This window comes from Poecilia mexicana, unplaced genomic scaffold (assembly GCF_051168715.1).
Source record: "Poecilia mexicana isolate PSO_F unplaced genomic scaffold, ASM5116871v1 scaffold_7, whole genome shotgun sequence".
NCBI classification, from domain to species: Eukaryota; Metazoa; Chordata; class Actinopteri; order Cyprinodontiformes; family Poeciliidae; genus Poecilia; species Poecilia mexicana.
The window spans coordinates 178,863-198,284 of record NW_028263376.1 but is presented as its reverse complement, the minus strand read 5'-3'; the positions used below and the strand labels follow the sequence as shown (position 1 = coordinate 198,284).

At 38.1% G+C, this 19,422-nt stretch overlaps 1 protein-coding gene across 1 annotated transcript; it reads left to right on the top strand.

The window, feature by feature from the left end:
• The first annotated feature begins 862 nt into the window (after positions 1-862).
• On the top strand, positions 863-13,025 carry LOC148158198 (excitatory amino acid transporter 3-like). Its single transcript, XM_088006837.1, has 13 exons — positions 863-1,136; positions 2,926-3,066; positions 3,334-3,426; positions 3,533-3,644; positions 3,937-3,979; positions 4,071-4,133; positions 5,441-5,628; positions 5,899-6,006; positions 7,369-7,491; positions 7,587-7,781; positions 7,905-8,039; positions 9,502-9,606; positions 11,406-13,025. The coding sequence occupies exons 1-13, from the start codon at positions 1,079-1,081 to the stop codon at positions 11,494-11,496; spliced, it is 1,455 nt and encodes a 484-aa protein (XP_087862963.1). The 5' UTR covers positions 863-1,078; the 3' UTR covers positions 11,497-13,025.
• The last annotated feature ends 6,397 nt before the right edge of the window (positions 13,026-19,422 follow it).

Genomic DNA, 19,422 nt, shown 5'->3' with positions numbered 1-19,422 from the left:
GTTGGTCTTTGCCCTCATATTTCTCCTGGCAATATTTCCTCTTTGTTCTTTGACACATGAAGTGATGAGACAGGCATCGTGGTTTTAAGGTTTCTGACCCACATGCACGAAACTCAAGAAAATGGATCAGCAAAAGTTTATTTACACAGGTTATAAATACGCAAAGGTGGAGATCCATCTAAGAGGAAGGAAGTTCCAAAGTCCTGGAGCCACACGAACAAAAAGAAAGGCTGTGTCTCCTTTGGTTTTGAAAGGGGGACGGTAAGACCTGTTTCGTGACGGGACGTCAAGACTCTGATGGGGGTAAAGTACCAAGATGTAAATTGGTGTTTGAAAGAGGAGGATTTGATTGAAGCTGTGTGGTTGCCAGCCGTGGAGGAGACATGAGCTAGAGCTGTTGTGGCAGGGTCAGAAGAATTATGAGAGCACAGGGAAAATCTTCAGCTCAGAGACTAAACCTTAAAATACTTTTCTTGGTTTATAAATCTCTTAAGGGCTTTGCACCAAAATACAGTAAAGACCCGTTGCTGTTGTATCAACCGTCCAAACCACTCAGATCCTCTGGGTCTGATCTGCTCATTGTACATGCATTATCTTTTTCATTAAAAAAAATATATATATTATAAACATTGCTTAGAATATTTGAACCAAAATCAAGGTATCCAAGGAGACCATGCAAGTCTTTGTCTGCATTTTCCAAAAAAAAATGGAATCCCAGAACTCAGATGCCAACATGAACAATAAGATCTTCCTAAACCAGAAACGTCATAAATCACTTGAACACTGTTTGAGCAAAAATGAATCAATCAAACCGATTCAATGGAAACGTGATTCGTTTTCAAGCACGGCAAATTACTGAGAATCTAATGTATTTTTAAAAAAAATATTTCTAAAGTATTATGTTATTTATTCTACCAAGGTACCCATGGAGACCAAATACATTTTTTTCAGAGCATTTTTTAAAAAGGGGGACAAATGTCATGCAGTTACACAGCGTTGGCCACAAAACGGTAACTGATTCTCTTTACCGGCTGTGATAGACTGGCCCATCTGTCTCAGCTCACTGGACCACCGTGAAATGATTATACTGAAGGAGAGCCTGTTTCAGGGTTTTACCCTGTTGATGATTGCCTTAGGCAAGTACTAACTTTTTTTCTACTTCTGATCATCCTGTGATTTCTTATTGTTTATTTCATGAAGTCTATTTCATAGACTTTATTTTCATATGTGTCGTGCACCCTCTCACAGGTGCCCAGCCCACATGGGCTTACAGGACACAATAATACATATACGAGTGGACACACATAAATAGTCTTGAAATAAAAAGTGTCCTATTTTTAAGGTGCTGGGCCTTCAAAATAAACTGTGCTAACTGAAACACAAAATATTTACATAAGTGACGCATTTTTGTCTCCATCAGTTAAATACAAGAAAGAAATCTGGATAAACATCAAGTGTTTTAGTAAATAAATCATTTCTCAAACTCAAGTACAAAGGACAGTAAAACAAAAGGTGTGCTTCACTCTCAGTTTCCCCCAAATCACACAGAGAACGTCTTCGGTCGTCCTCTGAGACTGAACGGAAACGTCCGGTCTCCAAAGCAAAGTGCCAGATCTAAACTGGGCGCACATAGATCTTTGTTCCATGATGCACATGGCTCAAGACTAAAGGCATCAATTAATAAAATATAAGAAGGTAATTTTGGCTTATGAAAGATATCAACTGCCCACTTACGCTTATAACCTTCAAAATAAAACTGTTTAAGCTGTTCAATATTACATCTTAACTTATTCCTACCAATGTACTGAAAATCCAAATCTTCTGATATCTTATCATTTTTTCTGGCCCAATTATACCTGTTTGTGACATCCCAAAACAAAAAAGTTACAATGAGAATAAGACTTCTTCGTATCACTGATTATGTGAATTTTCTACATTATTTCTCATTTCAATTTATTATATCCTTCTTAGATTGGCAGTTTTTAAAGTTCATAATGCTTGCAAATTGCATACGACAGAGGATGTAAAAGTAGAGACAAAATCTTGTTTGGTGGCAAAAAAGAAAAAAATGAGGCAAGAGAAGAAAGAAGAGAACTTGGCAGGTAACAGGGGAAGAAGGCCACTGAAAGAGCAATAGGTGGAAAAACTGCTGAAAATAAAAGAATAAAAGAAGATGAAATGGTTCCATAGAGAGAAAGAACATGCTGCACTGCAGCTCATAGTGAAGCGAGGCCTCGGGTGGCCACAAGGGGGCTCCCAAGAGCAGTTTATTTTTTTCTTTTTGCCAGTATGAAAAATGATTTCTACATGGTCAAATGTTATTAAAAAAAATCACAACTTTATAATAATATATAATGTGTTTTTGTTAATGTAATACTAAAAAAAAAAAAAAAAAAAACATTTCCACTTAGGGGGCCTCCCAATGGCTCCTTACGCCGTCACTAAGTTTTGCTTATGTTGAAGCCATTTCATTTAACCCTTTTGGCGTCTTAGTGTGCCGCTCACGAGGACTGGAACAAATGACACAGACAAGCTGCAGGAAAGCAGAGGGTTGTTCAGTCAGACCATCAGTTCCCGAAACCACCAAAAAAGTAAATTAATCTTGTAAAGCTCACATTGGATCAGTGCCACCCTGTTGCACCACACAAAGGGTAAAAAAAAAAATTGCGTCTAAACTGAAGTTGTTCTGGTTAGCTTCACATGTTTTTTTTGTGTCTTCTGCGCTCTCTGGCCAATATTGCTCCCAATTAAAGCTTTAATATGTTAGAAAACATATCTACTAAATATATCATTTACCATTTATGTTAAAGCACCCCCATTTATTTTTCATGACTGTTATGAAGTCTATCTAAGGTAAGGTTGTTTTTACATCTTGATGTTATGTTTTATCTTATATCTATTATATTTGTGATTTTTCCTTCGTAGGGTTAGGCATTGGGTTTTTGGTGAGGATTATGGTTCCTGTAACGAAAGCTCAAATGGAGTGGATCAGACTCCCAGGAGATTTGCTTTTCAACGTGCTTCAGCTATTTGCTGTCCCTCTCATTGTGACAAGTGTGATTACAGGCAAGCTAAAAATACAGACACTTTATGTGTTAACTTGTAAAATGTTAGAGAAATAGATGTAAAAGATGCTCACTTCTTTTGTGGATATTCTGTATCAATGTTGCTCAAAACGCTTGACTGTATATATAAGACTTATCTGACATTTTTACCATTTATTTGTTGTGGCTAAAAAGTGTTGAAAGATGAAGATCAGTTCAGACATTTGTGTGTTATCTTGCTCATTGCTCAGGCACCAGGTGAACTTCTGGTTCTGATCTCTTTTCTCAGGAGTAATTGGAATAAACAGCAGATTACCTGGAAGAACAGCCGTCTACACAACAATGTACATCTGTGGCTGTACCATTCTGGCCGTAATTCTTGGTGACTTTATAATGGGCAGCACATTTTAACAGATTTATCAAAACAGTCATAGTGTAATTGTATTGTGTAATTGTTTTGACCTACTGCCTGTGACTTTGTGTTGCAGGAATGAGCCTTGTGCTCCTGACCGAGCCTGGTATGGATCACACAACTGGCACAACCATTAACACAGATATGCCGTCCTCCTCTATGCATGTGATTTTCATGGATCTTATTAGGTGAGAAGACAAGTGTTTATACACAATTGCTGGTTTGCATATTCAGGCTGTGATCTGAAGAAGTTAAAATAGAAATTTTTGTTATCTCTGACCATCATAAATTAAAACTTTCTTGGTTTATGTGAAATTCTGATATTATGAAAAAAAAAACATCCTCATGTTCCATCCATCCATTATCTAACACGCCCATCCCTAGTGGGGTTGCGAGGGGTGCTGGGTGAGAAGCGGGTCCACCCTGGACAGGTCGCAAGTTTATTTTATTTTTTGTCTGACTCTCCATTGACTCGCATAGGAACATGGTTCCAGAGAGCTTCGTTCAGGCTTTCTACGAACAGGTATGTTTTTATTCAGCTCCACAACTCACTGTGCAACTTTCTATGTTTGATTTGGAAAGTTTTAAAAAAGTTTCTTTTTGTTTTCTTGCAGTACAAGACACAGATTGTTCAGGTTAAAATCCAAACTTCTAACCTCTCCCTTGATCTAACAGCAGTGAGTATTTTCTTCTGATCTTTGCTCTTTTTCTAGAGCACCTTCCCGAAGTCTTTATATCCCTTGAGCTTTTTCACATGTTGTCACATTACAACCACAAACGTCACTGTATTTTGTTTAGATTTAAAACAGTAGACCAACACAAAAGGGTACCTTATTGTGAAGAGGAAGAAAAACGGTGGACGGCTTTAAATTTCTTTCAAATTAAAACGTGAAGAGAGAGGTGGTGCTTGTTCTCACCCCACCTGAGGGACAGACGTGCCTTTCTGTATGGTCATTGGGTGTGAGGAGGTATACATCACCGGGGAACAGACAGACAAACAACCATGAAAAAACACCTGTGGGTTAAGACAAAACCAGCTGACCCAACAATACGTTTTTTTGGGAAGAGCGAGGAACATCACTTTTCACATTTTGCCACAGATTTTCTGTTGTATTTAAGCCTGGATTTGACTACAGGGAGCCATAATCTGGTCATGCTTTCACCTAAACCATTCCATTGTAGATATGGACTGAATGTGGCTGTTCTGCTGCAAGGCGAATGTCCTCATTTTCACCCTAAATTTGTCCTATAAACAGATCGTAAGGAAAACTAATGCCATTCTTGCTGACAAATCTCTCCCTTTACATGCGGAGTTCCAGTTTCTGCCTTTTGGCCTCTGGCTCAGACTTCTTAGTATGAACAGTAACAGGTACAAGCACTCCTTTGTCCCTACTGCAATTTCTCTTTTTAGTGCAAGACAAGGTAGGGGGACTTGCATCTGATTGTTAGTGTTTGTATGAACTGTCGGTCGACACTGCTGTACTCTTCTTATTACGTATTGATTTATATTTGATGTCTTTTTTGATAAGTTTTTTGTTTTTTATTTTTTAACTTTGATACTTTGTCTTTTAGTTGTTATACTTACTGTAACATCAATTACCCATTAAAGACATGAATAAATCTGAACCTAAACCTGAATTTTCCTGGACATAGCTCCATCCGTCAGCTTCCCTGTCCCCGCAGAAGAAAGGCAAATAAACACACCTGAGGATAACTGGATATGCATTGGCTAATGAAGGAGTTACAGCATAAAGTTTAGCTAAATACACAAATGCTTTTTAGATTTTTACATGTAAATTTTACATCTCACAATTATGCAGTGCTTTGGATTGGTATTTTACAAAGTAAATGCAAATAAAATGCATCAAAGTTTATGGCTTTAGTGTGACGTATTGTGAAAAAGTGATATGTACTGTCCAACAATGCGCTGTACTCCTATAAAACTGCTCTTAGAGAGTTAGGTACAGCACATTTGTGTTTCTAGGTGCACAATGGCATTGAGACGCGACTGAAGGGCGGCTATGTCGCTGGTACCAACATGCTAGGACTGATCATCTGGTCTTTTGCCATTGGCATCTTGTTAAGCAATGTGGGAGGCCAGGCCAAAGTCACCGTGACGTTCATTAAAAGCGTCAACACTGCAATAAAAATCATATTCAACTGGATCCTGTGGTAAGATCAAGCACTGCATCATTTCTCTCTTTTACCAAATTAGGTTCATTTTTAATATTCAAAAAAATGATCTTAATTAGTTCAGGTCAGACACAAGGGCAAATCACTGGGACCATACCTCTGAGATGTGATTCCAGTTTGCATAAGGAAGCTGTTTTTTTTGTTTTTGTTTTTGTTTTTTTAATTATTAACAAACAGGGAGTTGAAATAATTTTGGAACACCCATTTTCTTTAACCTTTTTTTAATTTTTTGACTGTTCTTTGTTTCAGGTACTTGCCAATCGGCCTTTTGTTCCTGGTCGTGGAGCACGTGTTGGCTGTTAAAGACTGGAGAGCTATCATTAAACTTGTCAGACTTACAGGGGTAATTTTTCTGGGGTATGTCCACCTTGTCTATTTCAGCTTTGTTTCCACTGCTCCTGAGGTGACACCACTGAACTCTACATAAAAAGGAGAGAAATTGCTTTGAATGTATTTACAGAACAGTGCAGTACCACTCCTACTCCTTCTTTATGCTCAGAGGATGAATACACAGCAAAGATCAGTTCTTATGATCATTTTCAGTCCAGTTTAAAGCAGCTTGCTCCAGAAGTTCTGGTCCTAAGAGGTTTGTCATGTTTGCTGGTGAACAAACGGCATCATGAAGATCGTTACAGTCCAACCAATTCTTTATTTAGTTTTCTAAAACAAAAGCCCTTAAAAAGCAAATCTCAAAAATTTAGAAAAATGAACCCAAAAGAAAATATCAAATAATGCAAGCCTAACTCAGGATAACAAACCAATGAACACACAGGGAAATTTATACACAAAGACTAGCCTACACAAACGAGGAGGAGTTGGGGAAGGAGACACAGACATAAATATAAACAAAATGCATAAACATAAACAGCTAATTCAAACCAACACATTTTGACTACAATACAAATGTAAAAAAATAAAACAACCTAACACCAAATATGTTTTAGCAATTGTGCTATTAGTAGAGAGAGAGGTAGATTCTTCAGCATCTGCCTCTCTGCTTCCAGCAGCCTGATGGACTGATCCACTTCCTGGCTTCTTTCCAACCCAGTCCTCTCCCCCACGAGTCCTTTAAAACTCAGCAAAACAAAAAATAATTAGTAATACAAATATACGTAAGGGGTTGACTAAATGTGTGCACTCATAATAGAAAACATCCTAATGCAATACCACAGAAGACGTGGAATTGTAAATACATTGTGTGAAAACATTTGAATGAATATTAACACTGGGGGAAAGCTGGAGGAACCTGCACAGAGACAAAGAAACTCATCTTCCTTCAGCACGACTCTAAAGACAACTTTCAAGGATCTAGATAAAAACGTATTCATGGCATAGTAAAAGTTCAAACCTATATCCAATCTGTAGAAAGCTTTGTGTTCACATGCAACATCCAGTCTGACTGAGCTGGCGCTATTTGTTTGTGCAAGTGTTGTTTCTATGAAAGCGTAAAGCTGGTGGAGACACAACCCAACAGGCTGCAGCTGGAACTGCAGCAAAAGGACTCATTGAGACTGAATAGAGATGCACAAACATCTTCATAGATGTTGCTGTGCAACCATGCATCATTTTCCTTACACTTCACACTACTGTGTGTTAGTATATCATATAAAATCTCCCCAAACACATTGAACTGCCAAAAAGTGTCAAAGTTGAAGGCGAGTGAATATTTTTTTCGTTGAATGACTTTAACAGTGAGCATGACTTTGTTGTCTCTTTCAGACTTGCAATCCACTCCTTTCTTGTTCTTCCATTGATTTACTTCGTGTTCACCAAACGGAACCCCTTTCTCATCTTCATCCAGGTTTCCAGGGCTTTGTTTACCTCAGTGATCATGGCGTCCAGGTGAAATGTTCTGTTTGTTTGTTGTCAGAGTGCGACACTTTTGTAGTTTCCCCATACAAACGGTTTACCAATAAAGGATGTGCTTTCTGCCAAAGTGCCGCCACTATGCCTGTCACCATTGACTGCTGTGAACAGAATGTGAAGGTCAATACGAGACTCTGCCGGCTAGTGTTGCCAATAGTCAACAGCATCAACATGAACGGCATGGCGCTGTATGAAGTGGTCGCTGTCATCTTTATTGCCCAGACAAGTGACATCATTTTGGACGTCAGCCAGATCATCACCATTGGGTAAGCTTCTTCCTAGAAGTACCTGGAACTGAGAAAAGTTGCATGCTGGCATTCTTAAGAGGGATACAGTTGTATGTTGAAGTTGAGACAGAAATGCTCATGGAGATTGTGCTTGGTTTGCAGCTTGACCAGTTGCATTTCAAGCTTTGGAGCCGTAGGTGTTCCAGCAACGGGATCTGCAACCACTATCCTAATTTTGACGGCTGTGGGACTGCCTGCACATGATGCCACCCTTCTTCTGGTCTTCGAGTGGTTTCTGTAAGTTTAACTTGATACTCATCACCTACTACGCTGTGTGCACAATTATTAGGCAAGTTTTAGTTTTGACCATATCATCATTTTTATGGATATTTTCCAATTCCAAGCTGTACAATCTTGAATGCTTTTGGAATATAAACATGTCAGCTGGTGTGCATTTGTTTAATGAGCGAGTGTGGGCCTAAGGAGATCAACACCCTTTATCAAGGTGTGTATAATTATTGGGCAGCTTCTTTTCCTCAAGCAAAAAGAGCCAAAAAAGAGATTTAAGCGACTCTGAAAAGTTCAAAATTGTAAAAAGTCTTTCATAAGGATGCAGCACTCTTGAAACTGCTAAGATATTGGGCCGTGATCACGGAGCCATCCAATATTTTGCTGCAAATAGTCAAAAGGACGCGAGAAACATGTTGAGAAAAAAAAGGAGTAAATTAATTAAGAAAGATTTGAGAAGAATCAAACGTGAAGCTACTGGGATCCCGTTATCTTCCAGTGCTGTCATGTTCCAGAACTGCAACCTGCCTGGAGGGCCTGGAGGTACAAGATGATCAGAGCTCAGAGACATGGCCAAGGTAAGGACGGCTGAAACCCGACCACCGCTGAACGGGACACATAAGTTGAAACATCAAGACTGGACCAAGACATATCTGAAAACAGACTTCACATCAGACGCCAGGAAGGTAAAGGCAGGGTACTGGTATGGGTTGCTATTATTAAAGATGAGCCAGTTGGACCTTTTCGGGTTGAAGATGGATTCAAAATCAATTCCCAAACCTACTGCCAGTGTTTAGAAGATTCTTTCTTCAAGCAGAGATTCAGGAAAAAGTCTGCATCTTTCAAGAAGACCGTGATTTTTATGCAGGTCAATGCTCCGTCACATGCATCAAAGTACTCCACTATGTGACTAGCCGGTAAAGATCTTAAAGATGAAAGAATAATGAAGTGGCCCCCTTCCTCACCAGACCTATACTGCATAAAGAGCTTGTGGGCCCTTCTCAAACGGGTTGGATTGACCGAGAGTTCTGTAGCTGTTCAATAATGAAATTAATCCTAAAAACTACAACTTGCTTAGTAATTGTGCACACAGCGTATGTGGTTAACCATCAACTCATGTAGTCATTTTGGATGGAGTTACACTTGTCTGCTATCAGAAAGCTTGCAGTTATTTTCGTCCAGGGCATAGCCCAACAAGCTGCAGCTAGAACAGCAGCAAAAGGACTCATTGAGACTGAATAGAGATGCACAAACAACTCTATTCGGTTTTTTTCTGCAAACGAAAAGACTCGTTTTTGTTTGCATGGAAAACGAGTCTTGAGTTTTCTACTCGTGGGGAGAACCTGTGTAGCAATGATTGATTCTGGAGACCTGGTGCATCTGGTTGTTGTAGAGTGAGGGACAGAAAACCTTCGAGAAAAACAAAGTTGAGTCTGGCCGCATATTTATTCTCCTCTTATGTGCTCTTCAGAGACCATTTCACTACCGTGGTCAATGTGCTAGGAGACTGTTATGGTTTGGCTCTCATCAATCATCTGTGCCTGGATGAGCTCCTGACCCTGGACAAACTGTCAAGGTAAATGAAATCATTAAAATGAGGTGTTCATTTGCAAAGACATAATGTTGCTGAAAGTATTCACTTCCTTGTCCAAATCGACCAATTCAGGCTCTCCAGTGATTCTCATTGCTACAGGTTGATGAAATCCAGCACTGAGGCTGAACAAATAGGGTGCTCTCAGAAGGAACTTGTGCATGAAGTGAATTTGAACGTGGTACCATGATAGGATACCACCTGTACACTACTTCCAGACATTACGTGTTGTCTGCTGGACTCTAGACCAGTGTGGACATGTTGTCTAGGGTTCCAAATCCTGCCTCAAAAGTATTTTAAAAAAATGCAGTAAAGCTTTCCTCCCTGAACTCTGGAAGACAAACCACCTCTCCCAAGAGCTTCTTCTGGTCCTTTGCATCTGCTTTGAGAGTGTCTTCACATATTCTAGCTGCCAACGCCCAAAGAAACAGGTCCTCCAAAGAGCTATTACCACTGCCAATAAATTAACTGCTCCCTCTCCAACTCCAATGAACTCTATATTTCTTTTGTCTGAGGAAAGAAAAGTAAAAATCAAACAACCCAGCACACTTGGCATATAGTCTATTTCATCTTCTGTCTTTAGGAAGAAGATGGAGGACAATAAAGGGTCAAACAAACAGGTTGTTGGTGAACAGAATAACTGTTTCAAATTACTATCCTCTAATTGTAACAGGAGATTGTCTACTTATGCACTCAGAATTTAATTTAATTTCTTGTTGGATTGTTGAATTCGTTTTCTGTATTAAATGCTGTTTTGTGATTTAGTCCTGCTTTTTATGTTTTACTCTGCGGAAGCTGCATCGCGTTCTCACTGATGTGAAAATGTTGATGTCCCAACAACGGGGTTTGTTAGAAGTCAGGACAACAGCTCTTATCTGTCAGCAGTGTTTGAGTTGTACATGAAGGCGGGGTGGGATTCATTATTTGGGAGCGTTCACCAGAAGCCAGACTCAGCCCATTTGTTTAACTCCTAATGCTTCATCACACCAAGGCATTTTTTTTTACTATTTCAAACTCCCATCCTTGTGGGAACAGTTTGAAAATGTTCCTGTTCTCACATGACTGTGCCCCAGTGCACAAAGCAGGTTCCATAACATAGATGAGTAAGTTTTGGGGTAGAAGAACTTTACCGGTTTGCTCACATCATATGTAACCACCTGGATTGAGATTAGATCAGTGTTTCTCAACCCTAGTCCTCACCACCCCCCTGCTCTGCATGTTTTAGATGTGCCTCTATTCCACAGCAGCTGATTCAAATGATTGCATGACCATCAAAAACTGAAGAAGCCTGTTATTCGCCCAGAGATACAACTCAGATGTGTGGCAGAAGGGAAATACCTAAAACATGCAGGACAGGAGGGCAGTGAGGACCAGGGTTGAGAAACACTGGATTAGGATGTTGCTCAGCTTTGTGTGTATGCATGTGTGTGTGTGTGTGTGGGGGTGTGTGTGTATGTGTGTGTGTGTGTGTGTGTGAAGGGAGATGAGTGTATACTTTTGTCAACATCGTGCACATCCAATTCTGAACTATGTCAGTGTTCTCTGTATTATTCACCCAGAAAGCCACATAAAAAGGCTCTAAATGGTTCAGAGCCTCTTCAGTTAGTAGTATTTTTCTATGAAATGTTGAGTAAAATATAGGCTCAAATTCCTGTAATGTAATATAGTATATATCTAGAATGTAAACTATTATAAGTCATTTCCACTGAGTAGAAAGACGTGAGATATTTTGGACACAGTTTGTCCAGATCACTACTAACCATGTTTTCCATTTCGCCTGTTAGCTTGGAAAGGATACGTTCACACAAGGACCTCAAGCTGGACTTATTTTGTTTGGAGCCCTATGAAGAGACCATCCCTTCCTCTTCCTTATGATCCATTTCATCTAAATAAGGGGATCATCTCAGCACCATATTAACACCAATGTATTAAACCTCAGGACAGGAATGTCAGCATCCTGGGATGTCTGAGCTGGATCATTTCCTTGTTTGACTCTAGTTGTTGCTAGCAGGACGGTGCCATAGCAGTTTGTTCATCTGTATTTGGTTTCTATTTTATTTCTGTTTTTGCAACTTTGAAAATATTTATTTATAATCACTAATTCATTAATACTATTCTAGAGTTTTTTGTTGTATGCATTTGGCGTGTTTACTATGTGGACGTTACTGTTTTTATAAAATGAATCTTTGACAATAGAAATATTTCTCCAGTGTTTCCTCACTATCAATCAGAGCTGCCACAGTTCTTCATCTTCTATAATTTATTTTCTCCCACTTCCAAAGCCTCACGGTTTTACTACCTGTAATTACTTGCGTTAGCTGTTTTTTTTATATTATTATTAGTATTATTTGGATCATTTCATTGTGTCTCTAGTGGTTAAACGTCTTTCTTTCTGTTTTTAAGCTCTGTAGCTTTGTATCAGACTTGACTGAAAGGCAAATGCTCTATATACAAAATTTGGCTGTAAATAAATACATTTCTTTATGTTGCATGAACAGATTTACTCCTTTCAAACTCAAAATTTAATTAAATCTGAACATCATTTTTATGAACGAACACATGAACATTGCATACAATCTTTTCTTGAGATGAGATGAGATGATTTTAATAAATTGCCAGTCAACTTAAAAGTTAGAAATATAAACATAATTTAGCCTACCGCTGTCATTAAGTTTCCATGAAGTGGACCTTGAAAAGCAGTGCACAGATCTGTCGAACTCTGATACTGGCAAATGTAGCCCCGTCTTTACTATATTGCTTAAGTTGTTCGTCATTTCAAGGACAATCACCACATGGTTATCTCCAAGCTCTGCACCTTCTGCTCGAATGATAATTCCAAACAGTGTCTGCCATGATCATTTGAACTCCCTCATCCTTTGACAAAAAAGAAAATAAAATAAGTCAAAGATGTGCCTTGCATCCATATTTACAGCACAAAATCTTTGTTGTATTACTGTAAAACATCTATCCCTGCTCTAATCCATATTCATAGCAATGCACGTGTTATCAAAAAACCCACAGGCAAAAAAAAAAATTATAAATCCACCCTACTAATTATTCCCTTTTTTCTTTGGCAACAGCTGAAAATATCCCACAAGTTAGTGTTTACACCTGACCCCCTTCTTTATGTGACCCTCAGCAACAGAAAGTGACTCAATTTGGATTTTAAATGTCTAGTGTCGGTTTGGGATTGTGCCGCAGTATGATGCATGCTTTTAAATCCATGATCAACTATTTGTTGTTTTTAAATGCACCTTTTAAATAAATTGGAAATTTGAAATGTAACCAAGTGAAAGAAGAAGAGATTTAATGACTTCTTAAAATAAATTTTAATCTGATAGGAATACACAGGAACCCCGATCCACAGCAACTCTGATCATCTCTTTAGTGAACACATTTGTAGATTAACGGACCAGGTGTTCCTTCACCAGCTCCTCTGGATCTGCATTCAGAGGCTGTCAGAAATGGTTCTCTTCTGACTTCAGTAGCATCATCCTTAACATGCAGACCAGAAAAGAACGCAAACAGTAAAAACATAATTTAAACAAGCCAGCATGTTTGCTGCCTCATTTAAATTGAAGTGTAGGTTCACACACTTCAAAACTTTTAACTAAATTCAAAGGAAGACATAACATGAAATGAACATGAACATTCATGCCTGAAATATGTGAAAAACAAACCATTTCAAAACAGACCGACACCTGGGTAAACTGGAGAACATGGATGGATGGATGGATGGATGGATGGATGGATGGATGGATGGATGGATGGATGGATGGATGGATGGATGGATGGATGGATGGACCCATCCATCCATCCATCCATCCATCCATCCATGGAAGGAAGGAAGGAAGGAAGGAAGGAAGGAAGGAAGGAAGGAAGGAAGGAAGGAAGGAAGGAAGGAAGGAAGGAAGGAAGGAAGTGACAATAATATATGCATCCATGAAAATGTATAATGCCGTCAGCATTCAGCTGGCACGTTTACTCTGAAAAACGTATTTGAAGGCGACATCCTTTTGAAGAAGTGTGCTATTCAGGAACACTTTGTATTTGTTATACCATCATATTGAAATTAAAGCTTGATTACTGTTCGTTATTCTGCAATAGCCAGCCACACCCTAACCTCACCACTGACTGACTATTGACCAGTTCTCTGTCTAACAGGTCCGGAGAATCCCTGAAACCTGGGTCTTACCCTATCATAGGTTTACTAGAGAATTTCTGTTTAAACTGGCGGCGGAGAAAACTCGTCTAGCTCTAACTACCTTCAGATCCAGAAGTTACGGCCCTTTTCAGTTGAGAAACAGTCGACAGAGTAGCGCTAGCTGCCGCGTAGTTCCAACAACCACTCCTGTTAACGGTAGCTTTCCTCCTTAAAATAACGTGCACTTGTTATCGGCTAGATTGGATTTAGTGACTTAGATATAAGTCCCAGGGCCATTATTTATTGCTCGCCAAAGGAAAGTACGAAGCCACCAATTTCTAGAATCATGCATTTAGATTTTACTTATACCAGAAGAACCCTTAACAAACAGTGACTCAATTGAATTCAATGTCCACAACCTCTATTCTTATTTTTATTATATTTTATTAAGCAAGCTTTAGCAGGGGTAAATGACAAGCAGATTTAATAAAAGTAATTGTAAACTTGCAACAAGTATTAATCTCAAATTATAAAATCAACCAAATCAACCATATCCTATCTTATTTCTATCCCTAACCTGTGTCACTAGTCTCACTGAGCGAGGCTTTAGGGGCAGGGCAACTCACACCCGATGTTAGTCGATCTTGGCAGCCTAAATCTTTAGACGTCCTTGGTTAGAGTCTCTGTCCTGGCCGGGCAAAGTCCTCCTTCGGAAAAGCAGCAAAGTCAATCTGTCCAACCTCTTTTAGACGAACAGAATCTTCATCACTAGGTGACCTTTGTCTTTTCCCCAAGTCTGCTGCTGTTGAATAGGGATCGTAGGGTGGAGGCAGAGGAGACGGTCGGATTCAGGGGCCAGGGCTGGGGCTGACGGATCTTGTCCTTCTTTGCGGCGAGAAGTCTCAAACTTTTCCCCCGGTCCCAGGGTGTGGTCCTCCGCTGATCTTTCGCCTGCGTCCTCTGGTTGATTCTCCTTCAGCGCCGCGGACTAAGAACAGTTTCCTCCCCAGCTCACTGGCTTTTAAACCCTCTTGGCCCACAGTTGTGTATGGGAGAGGTCTTATGACTCATCCTTCACGAATATCTCATCGGGAAGTACCGTCCTGCCCCAACCTCGTTCCACCCTGAATTTGGTAATACACAAACCTCCCTCTTTTGCGTTTGACTCCTGCAACTCCTTTGCAACACTTCTCTCTTTTCTGTTGGCCATCTGGTAGTTATTACCTTTTTTGGCAATTTGTTCTGAGGCCCCCGCCCAGCCAGCTCAGTGCTTGTGACTCTTTTATTTTCCTGTGCTCAACTCTGCAATCTTCTTATAATGTACCCTGAAACACAGTTAACTCAAAACATAATCAATTTGTTTTTTACCATTATCTGAAATCATATATACCAACTAAGTTGTTACTGTTACAGCAGATCATGAATACAGATTATATATTTCAGTCATACATTACAGACATGGTGATTACAATACATCAATCATTTCAACTATTACACAACTATGTATTTTGTATTTCATTTCTTTAATCATCTTAAATCAATACAAGATCATCGTTACTCCTCAGGCCTTTTACCCTGCTTTCTGCGTGTACCTAGAGAGATCTCACAAGTCCATGCCAGTTTTCTTGACATTACCATTAACACTTACGATTATAACTCAAAACGCGAAAACTCACAACTTCTTTCTCTAACAGAAAATAATGTAACTAATGGTCTAAATAAATTTCCTAATGCAATTATCACTGTAGGAGGGGATTTTAATATGATATTACCTCAAAATTCAAACACTTTCCTTAAACCATTCATGCAGAGACACAATTTAAAATATGCGTGGAGAGAAAACATCCCATTGGGCTCAGAAACATTATTGTCGACATTCTTCCAACTTCGCTAACACATCATAAAGCAATATTTAAATTAATTTGATTTGTCTGATAGCTAATCACACAATAGGAAAGGGATTGGATCCTAAACAATTGTTTACTTTAACTAAAAAACCTCTCAATCTCTTTTTTTGACAAAGTTATCACAGAAAACAACTGAACTGTTTACAACTGAGATTGAACGACTCAGAGACAATATGGCTACAATAAAAAAAAAAGTTCAAAACAGCTGAAGAAAACAAAAATCATTAGTGAATTTATGATCGTCTCCAAAAACAGAGTCCCTTAGGCTTGTCAAAGTAAGCTTAGCTACTTTACAAAATAAGCTTCTTATTTATCTATTTTCAATAAGAAAAGCATCCCTGTAAACACAACACACTTGAAGAGTAAAACAGGGCAAGTATCCTGTAATCCAAAAATTATTGCAAACTATCTTTGCTCTGTGTCCATTAGTCTAAATCAAGGGATTATTGCTCTTATATCTAAGACTTAAAAAAGACAAATTATTGATAAATCCTTCTGGTGGGTGAGCTGTTTAATAAAAATTGAGGTTTTTACATAAGTACAATGAGTTCAACCTCAGATATAACTTGACTGTAACTCATAAAGAGTATGATATTGTTTTTAATGCTGTAGTAATATGTGAACCCTTTAGAAATAATGTTGAAGAATATAAGTCCTTGTTTACTGTAACTGACATTGGTAAAGCCTGTTTTTCTTCTACTTGTATGAATGTCATTTCCCTTCTCTGCTTCGACAAGATATTATTTCTGCACCTGCAGATGTTTTATATTGAAAAAACGATTCACTTTAAGAGGTGTGGGCATTTCATTAGAAACATTTGAGGCATGTTTCCTTCGATGGGTGTTCATATTACGTAGGCAGACCTGGTGATGTTATTAATGTGAGATTTGAAGGACAGTGTGCTGTCAAGAATGACTAGCCAGACTCCTGACCTAAGGGGAGGCTGAGATGGTGGAGTAGCAAAAGAAATACTATTGGTACATAAGCAATATTTTTCAGACAGGCCAAAGTATCCAGTTTCATGAATAAAAAGTCCATAAAATAAAGAGTTTTGTGAGTTGGTGATATTATTAGAGACACGTTGTCTTTTTAGTTTTATTTGAAATAAATATTAACCTTGTTTAGCATTTGAACCAAAATCAAGGTATCCAAGGAGACCAGGAATTCTTTTCCAGGCATTTTCCAAAACTTGGAATCCAAGGACTGGATGACAAAATGAACAAGATCTCCTAAAACCTTTTTAAATCGCTTAAACACTGTTTTTAAACAAAAATATTTCCGTGCACTAGAAAACTGATTAATCAAATTGACTCGATGGTAGCATGATTGGCTCTTTAAGCACATCAAATTCCTGAAACCAGTCATAAGTTATGTGTGTTATTTATGTTGCCAAGGTATCCATAGAGACTATATATTCTTTTCAGGTCATCTAGTTACCCAGCATTGGACACCAAACAGCAACTGATTATCTTAAACGGCTGCCATAGACTGGCCCATCTTTTCTGGCTCCGTGAGTCACAGTGAAACAAAACAATGCAGGAGGGTATGTTTCAGGTCATTTGCCTCTTGTCGGTTGCCTTAGGTGAGTACAAATTTCATTAAGCCAGTTTTTGCTGCTTAATGAGACGGTGGTTAGCGGTTAAACACGTGTGCTGAACCTGGGGTTTTAACTGAAATGAGTCAAAACATAATTTACATATGAAATCTAATATGCTAATGAAATGTTTAGTGTGTGCGTATAAAACTTTAAAGGTGAAATTAAGTTGAATTAAGTGCGGCTTGAGTTCAGCAGTCTGACAACTGAAGGGAAGAAGCTGTTTTTGTTATACACCAAACAACTACATGTTCGAATTTTCTGAAAACACAGCTATCCTCTGCCTCACTTCCGACACATCACATTTAATCACCGACAGCAGATTAAAAACTGTTTTCAGTGGTGCTGGTAACAATTTCTAATTCTTATTAACTAAAGATCGCAGGAACTTATTTTTGACCTGAAGGCAACAGGAGATCACTCACCAGTGGTCATCCATAATCAATTAATTGCCCAGGTGAATTCTTACAAATATCTTGGAAAACACATTGACAATAAACTCAGTCTGCAGCAGCGACTACACCTTCTGTGCAGGTTGAGGGCCTGTTGTGTCAGTCAGAAAGTGATGCTGCTCTTTCAACATGCTGTCCAGAGACCAGGCCTTCATTAGGTTCAGATTTGGTAACTTCTCTGTCCAAATGAAGGCCAAACTCATTTGTCTCATGCAAAGAGCTCTGAAGCTAATGGAGGTCAAGCAGTGCGCCTCACTTCAGAGGCATACTCTGAAATCACGGCCATGAAACTAAATGATTACCTACAGTAAACAAAGTGTAGCAAACAAAATGTTTACTGTAGGTAAATTGCCTACAATTTACTGTAGGTAGACTAATTGCCCAGTTGCCCAATTTAGCTACAGTAAATTGTGACTGTAGGTTATGGTGATTAAAATTTTAACATGCTTCTTTTATGTTTTTATATCTGTTTTAATTGATTTATTATAGAAATGGTTTTATGCGTAAATATAAAACTCATGGTTTTGGATGATGCGGCAGTCAGAATTTATACCCGAGGTATATTTCCTTTGGGATATTGAAGTTAGTATAATCTTGTCTGAAGGTTGAATATTGTTGTTGTCACAGCTGACAACAATTGTAAAAAAAAAAAAAAAAAAAAACCTGTTACTTTGTAAGATACTACCTGCCAGTTAATAAATGTTCCCTGTTTTTATAATAATGATTTTATTGACTTCAAAATTTTCTAACTTAACCAACTTGTCTTTGGTCAATATAAATAATCATATTTAACTTTTCCAAATAACTTTCAAAAATCTTTCTTTAAAGTTACTAGCATTGTTATTAAGTTATTTTCTAAACTAATTTTATGCTCCTTAGCTTGATAAAGGATATAAGAGGGTTTTTTTTCTTGCCAGCAATCCTTTCAACATTTGATCTATTGAACATTTTTCAGTACTGTGAAAGTTGATTTTAATCCCATCATTACCATTTATACTGCGCCAGTTTTCTACTATAATCTCTATACTTATTGAAATATACTTATTTGTTTATTTGCACTGCCTTTGAGAGTTGCTATCTTTTCAATTCCACTGTGCTTTCTTGCATAATGACAATAAAAGTAATTCTGAAAACGATAATGATTGAGGAAGTTGTTCTGCAGTCGGTACATCATGAACCACTGTGTTATCACCATGCTAACATAGCATTTTGCTACTGTCTGATTAGGTTGATACACATCCAAATTGTTCAGCTTTTAAATTTATCTAAGATGTTGAATGCATTCAAGTCAAGTTCAATAAACAAAGAAATTATTGAAAAGTTAATTTCTTTGATAATTTCCTGACTAAAGAAAACAAAATGATTAACATTTGTACATCAAACTAATGAAAACAAGTTTTTAAATAATAATAATAATAATAATAATAATAATAATAATAATAATAATAATAATAATAATAATAATAATAATAATAATAATAATAAAATTAATAATAATAATAATAATAATAGAAGTTGGTGTAAAGCTTGTTTAAAGGTTATTTTTGAAAGGTACTTTTGAAAATAAACAAGTCTTAATATAGCATATTCTAAATAGAGGGATTATTTGTTTGCAAACACAGCAGATGCGCGCGCAGCTTGACTGCAGAAAGAGTCGGGCCGACCTTTAAACCCTCACTAGTTGTCATGGTTACCCGTATTAAT

Excerpts from the sequence above, each read along its gene's own strand:
- LOC148158198 (XM_088006837.1), top strand. The coding sequence starts at position 1,079 with ATGATTATACTGAAGGAGAGCCTGTTTCAGGGTTTTACCCTGTTGATG. Across the intron at positions 3,427-3,532 it reads CATTCTGGCCGTAATTCTTG|GAATGAGCCTTGTGCTCCTG; the intron begins GTGACTTTATAA and ends TTTGTGTTGCAG. Across the intron at positions 3,645-3,936 it reads ATTTTCATGGATCTTATTAG|GAACATGGTTCCAGAGAGCT; the intron begins GTGAGAAGACAA and ends TGACTCGCATAG.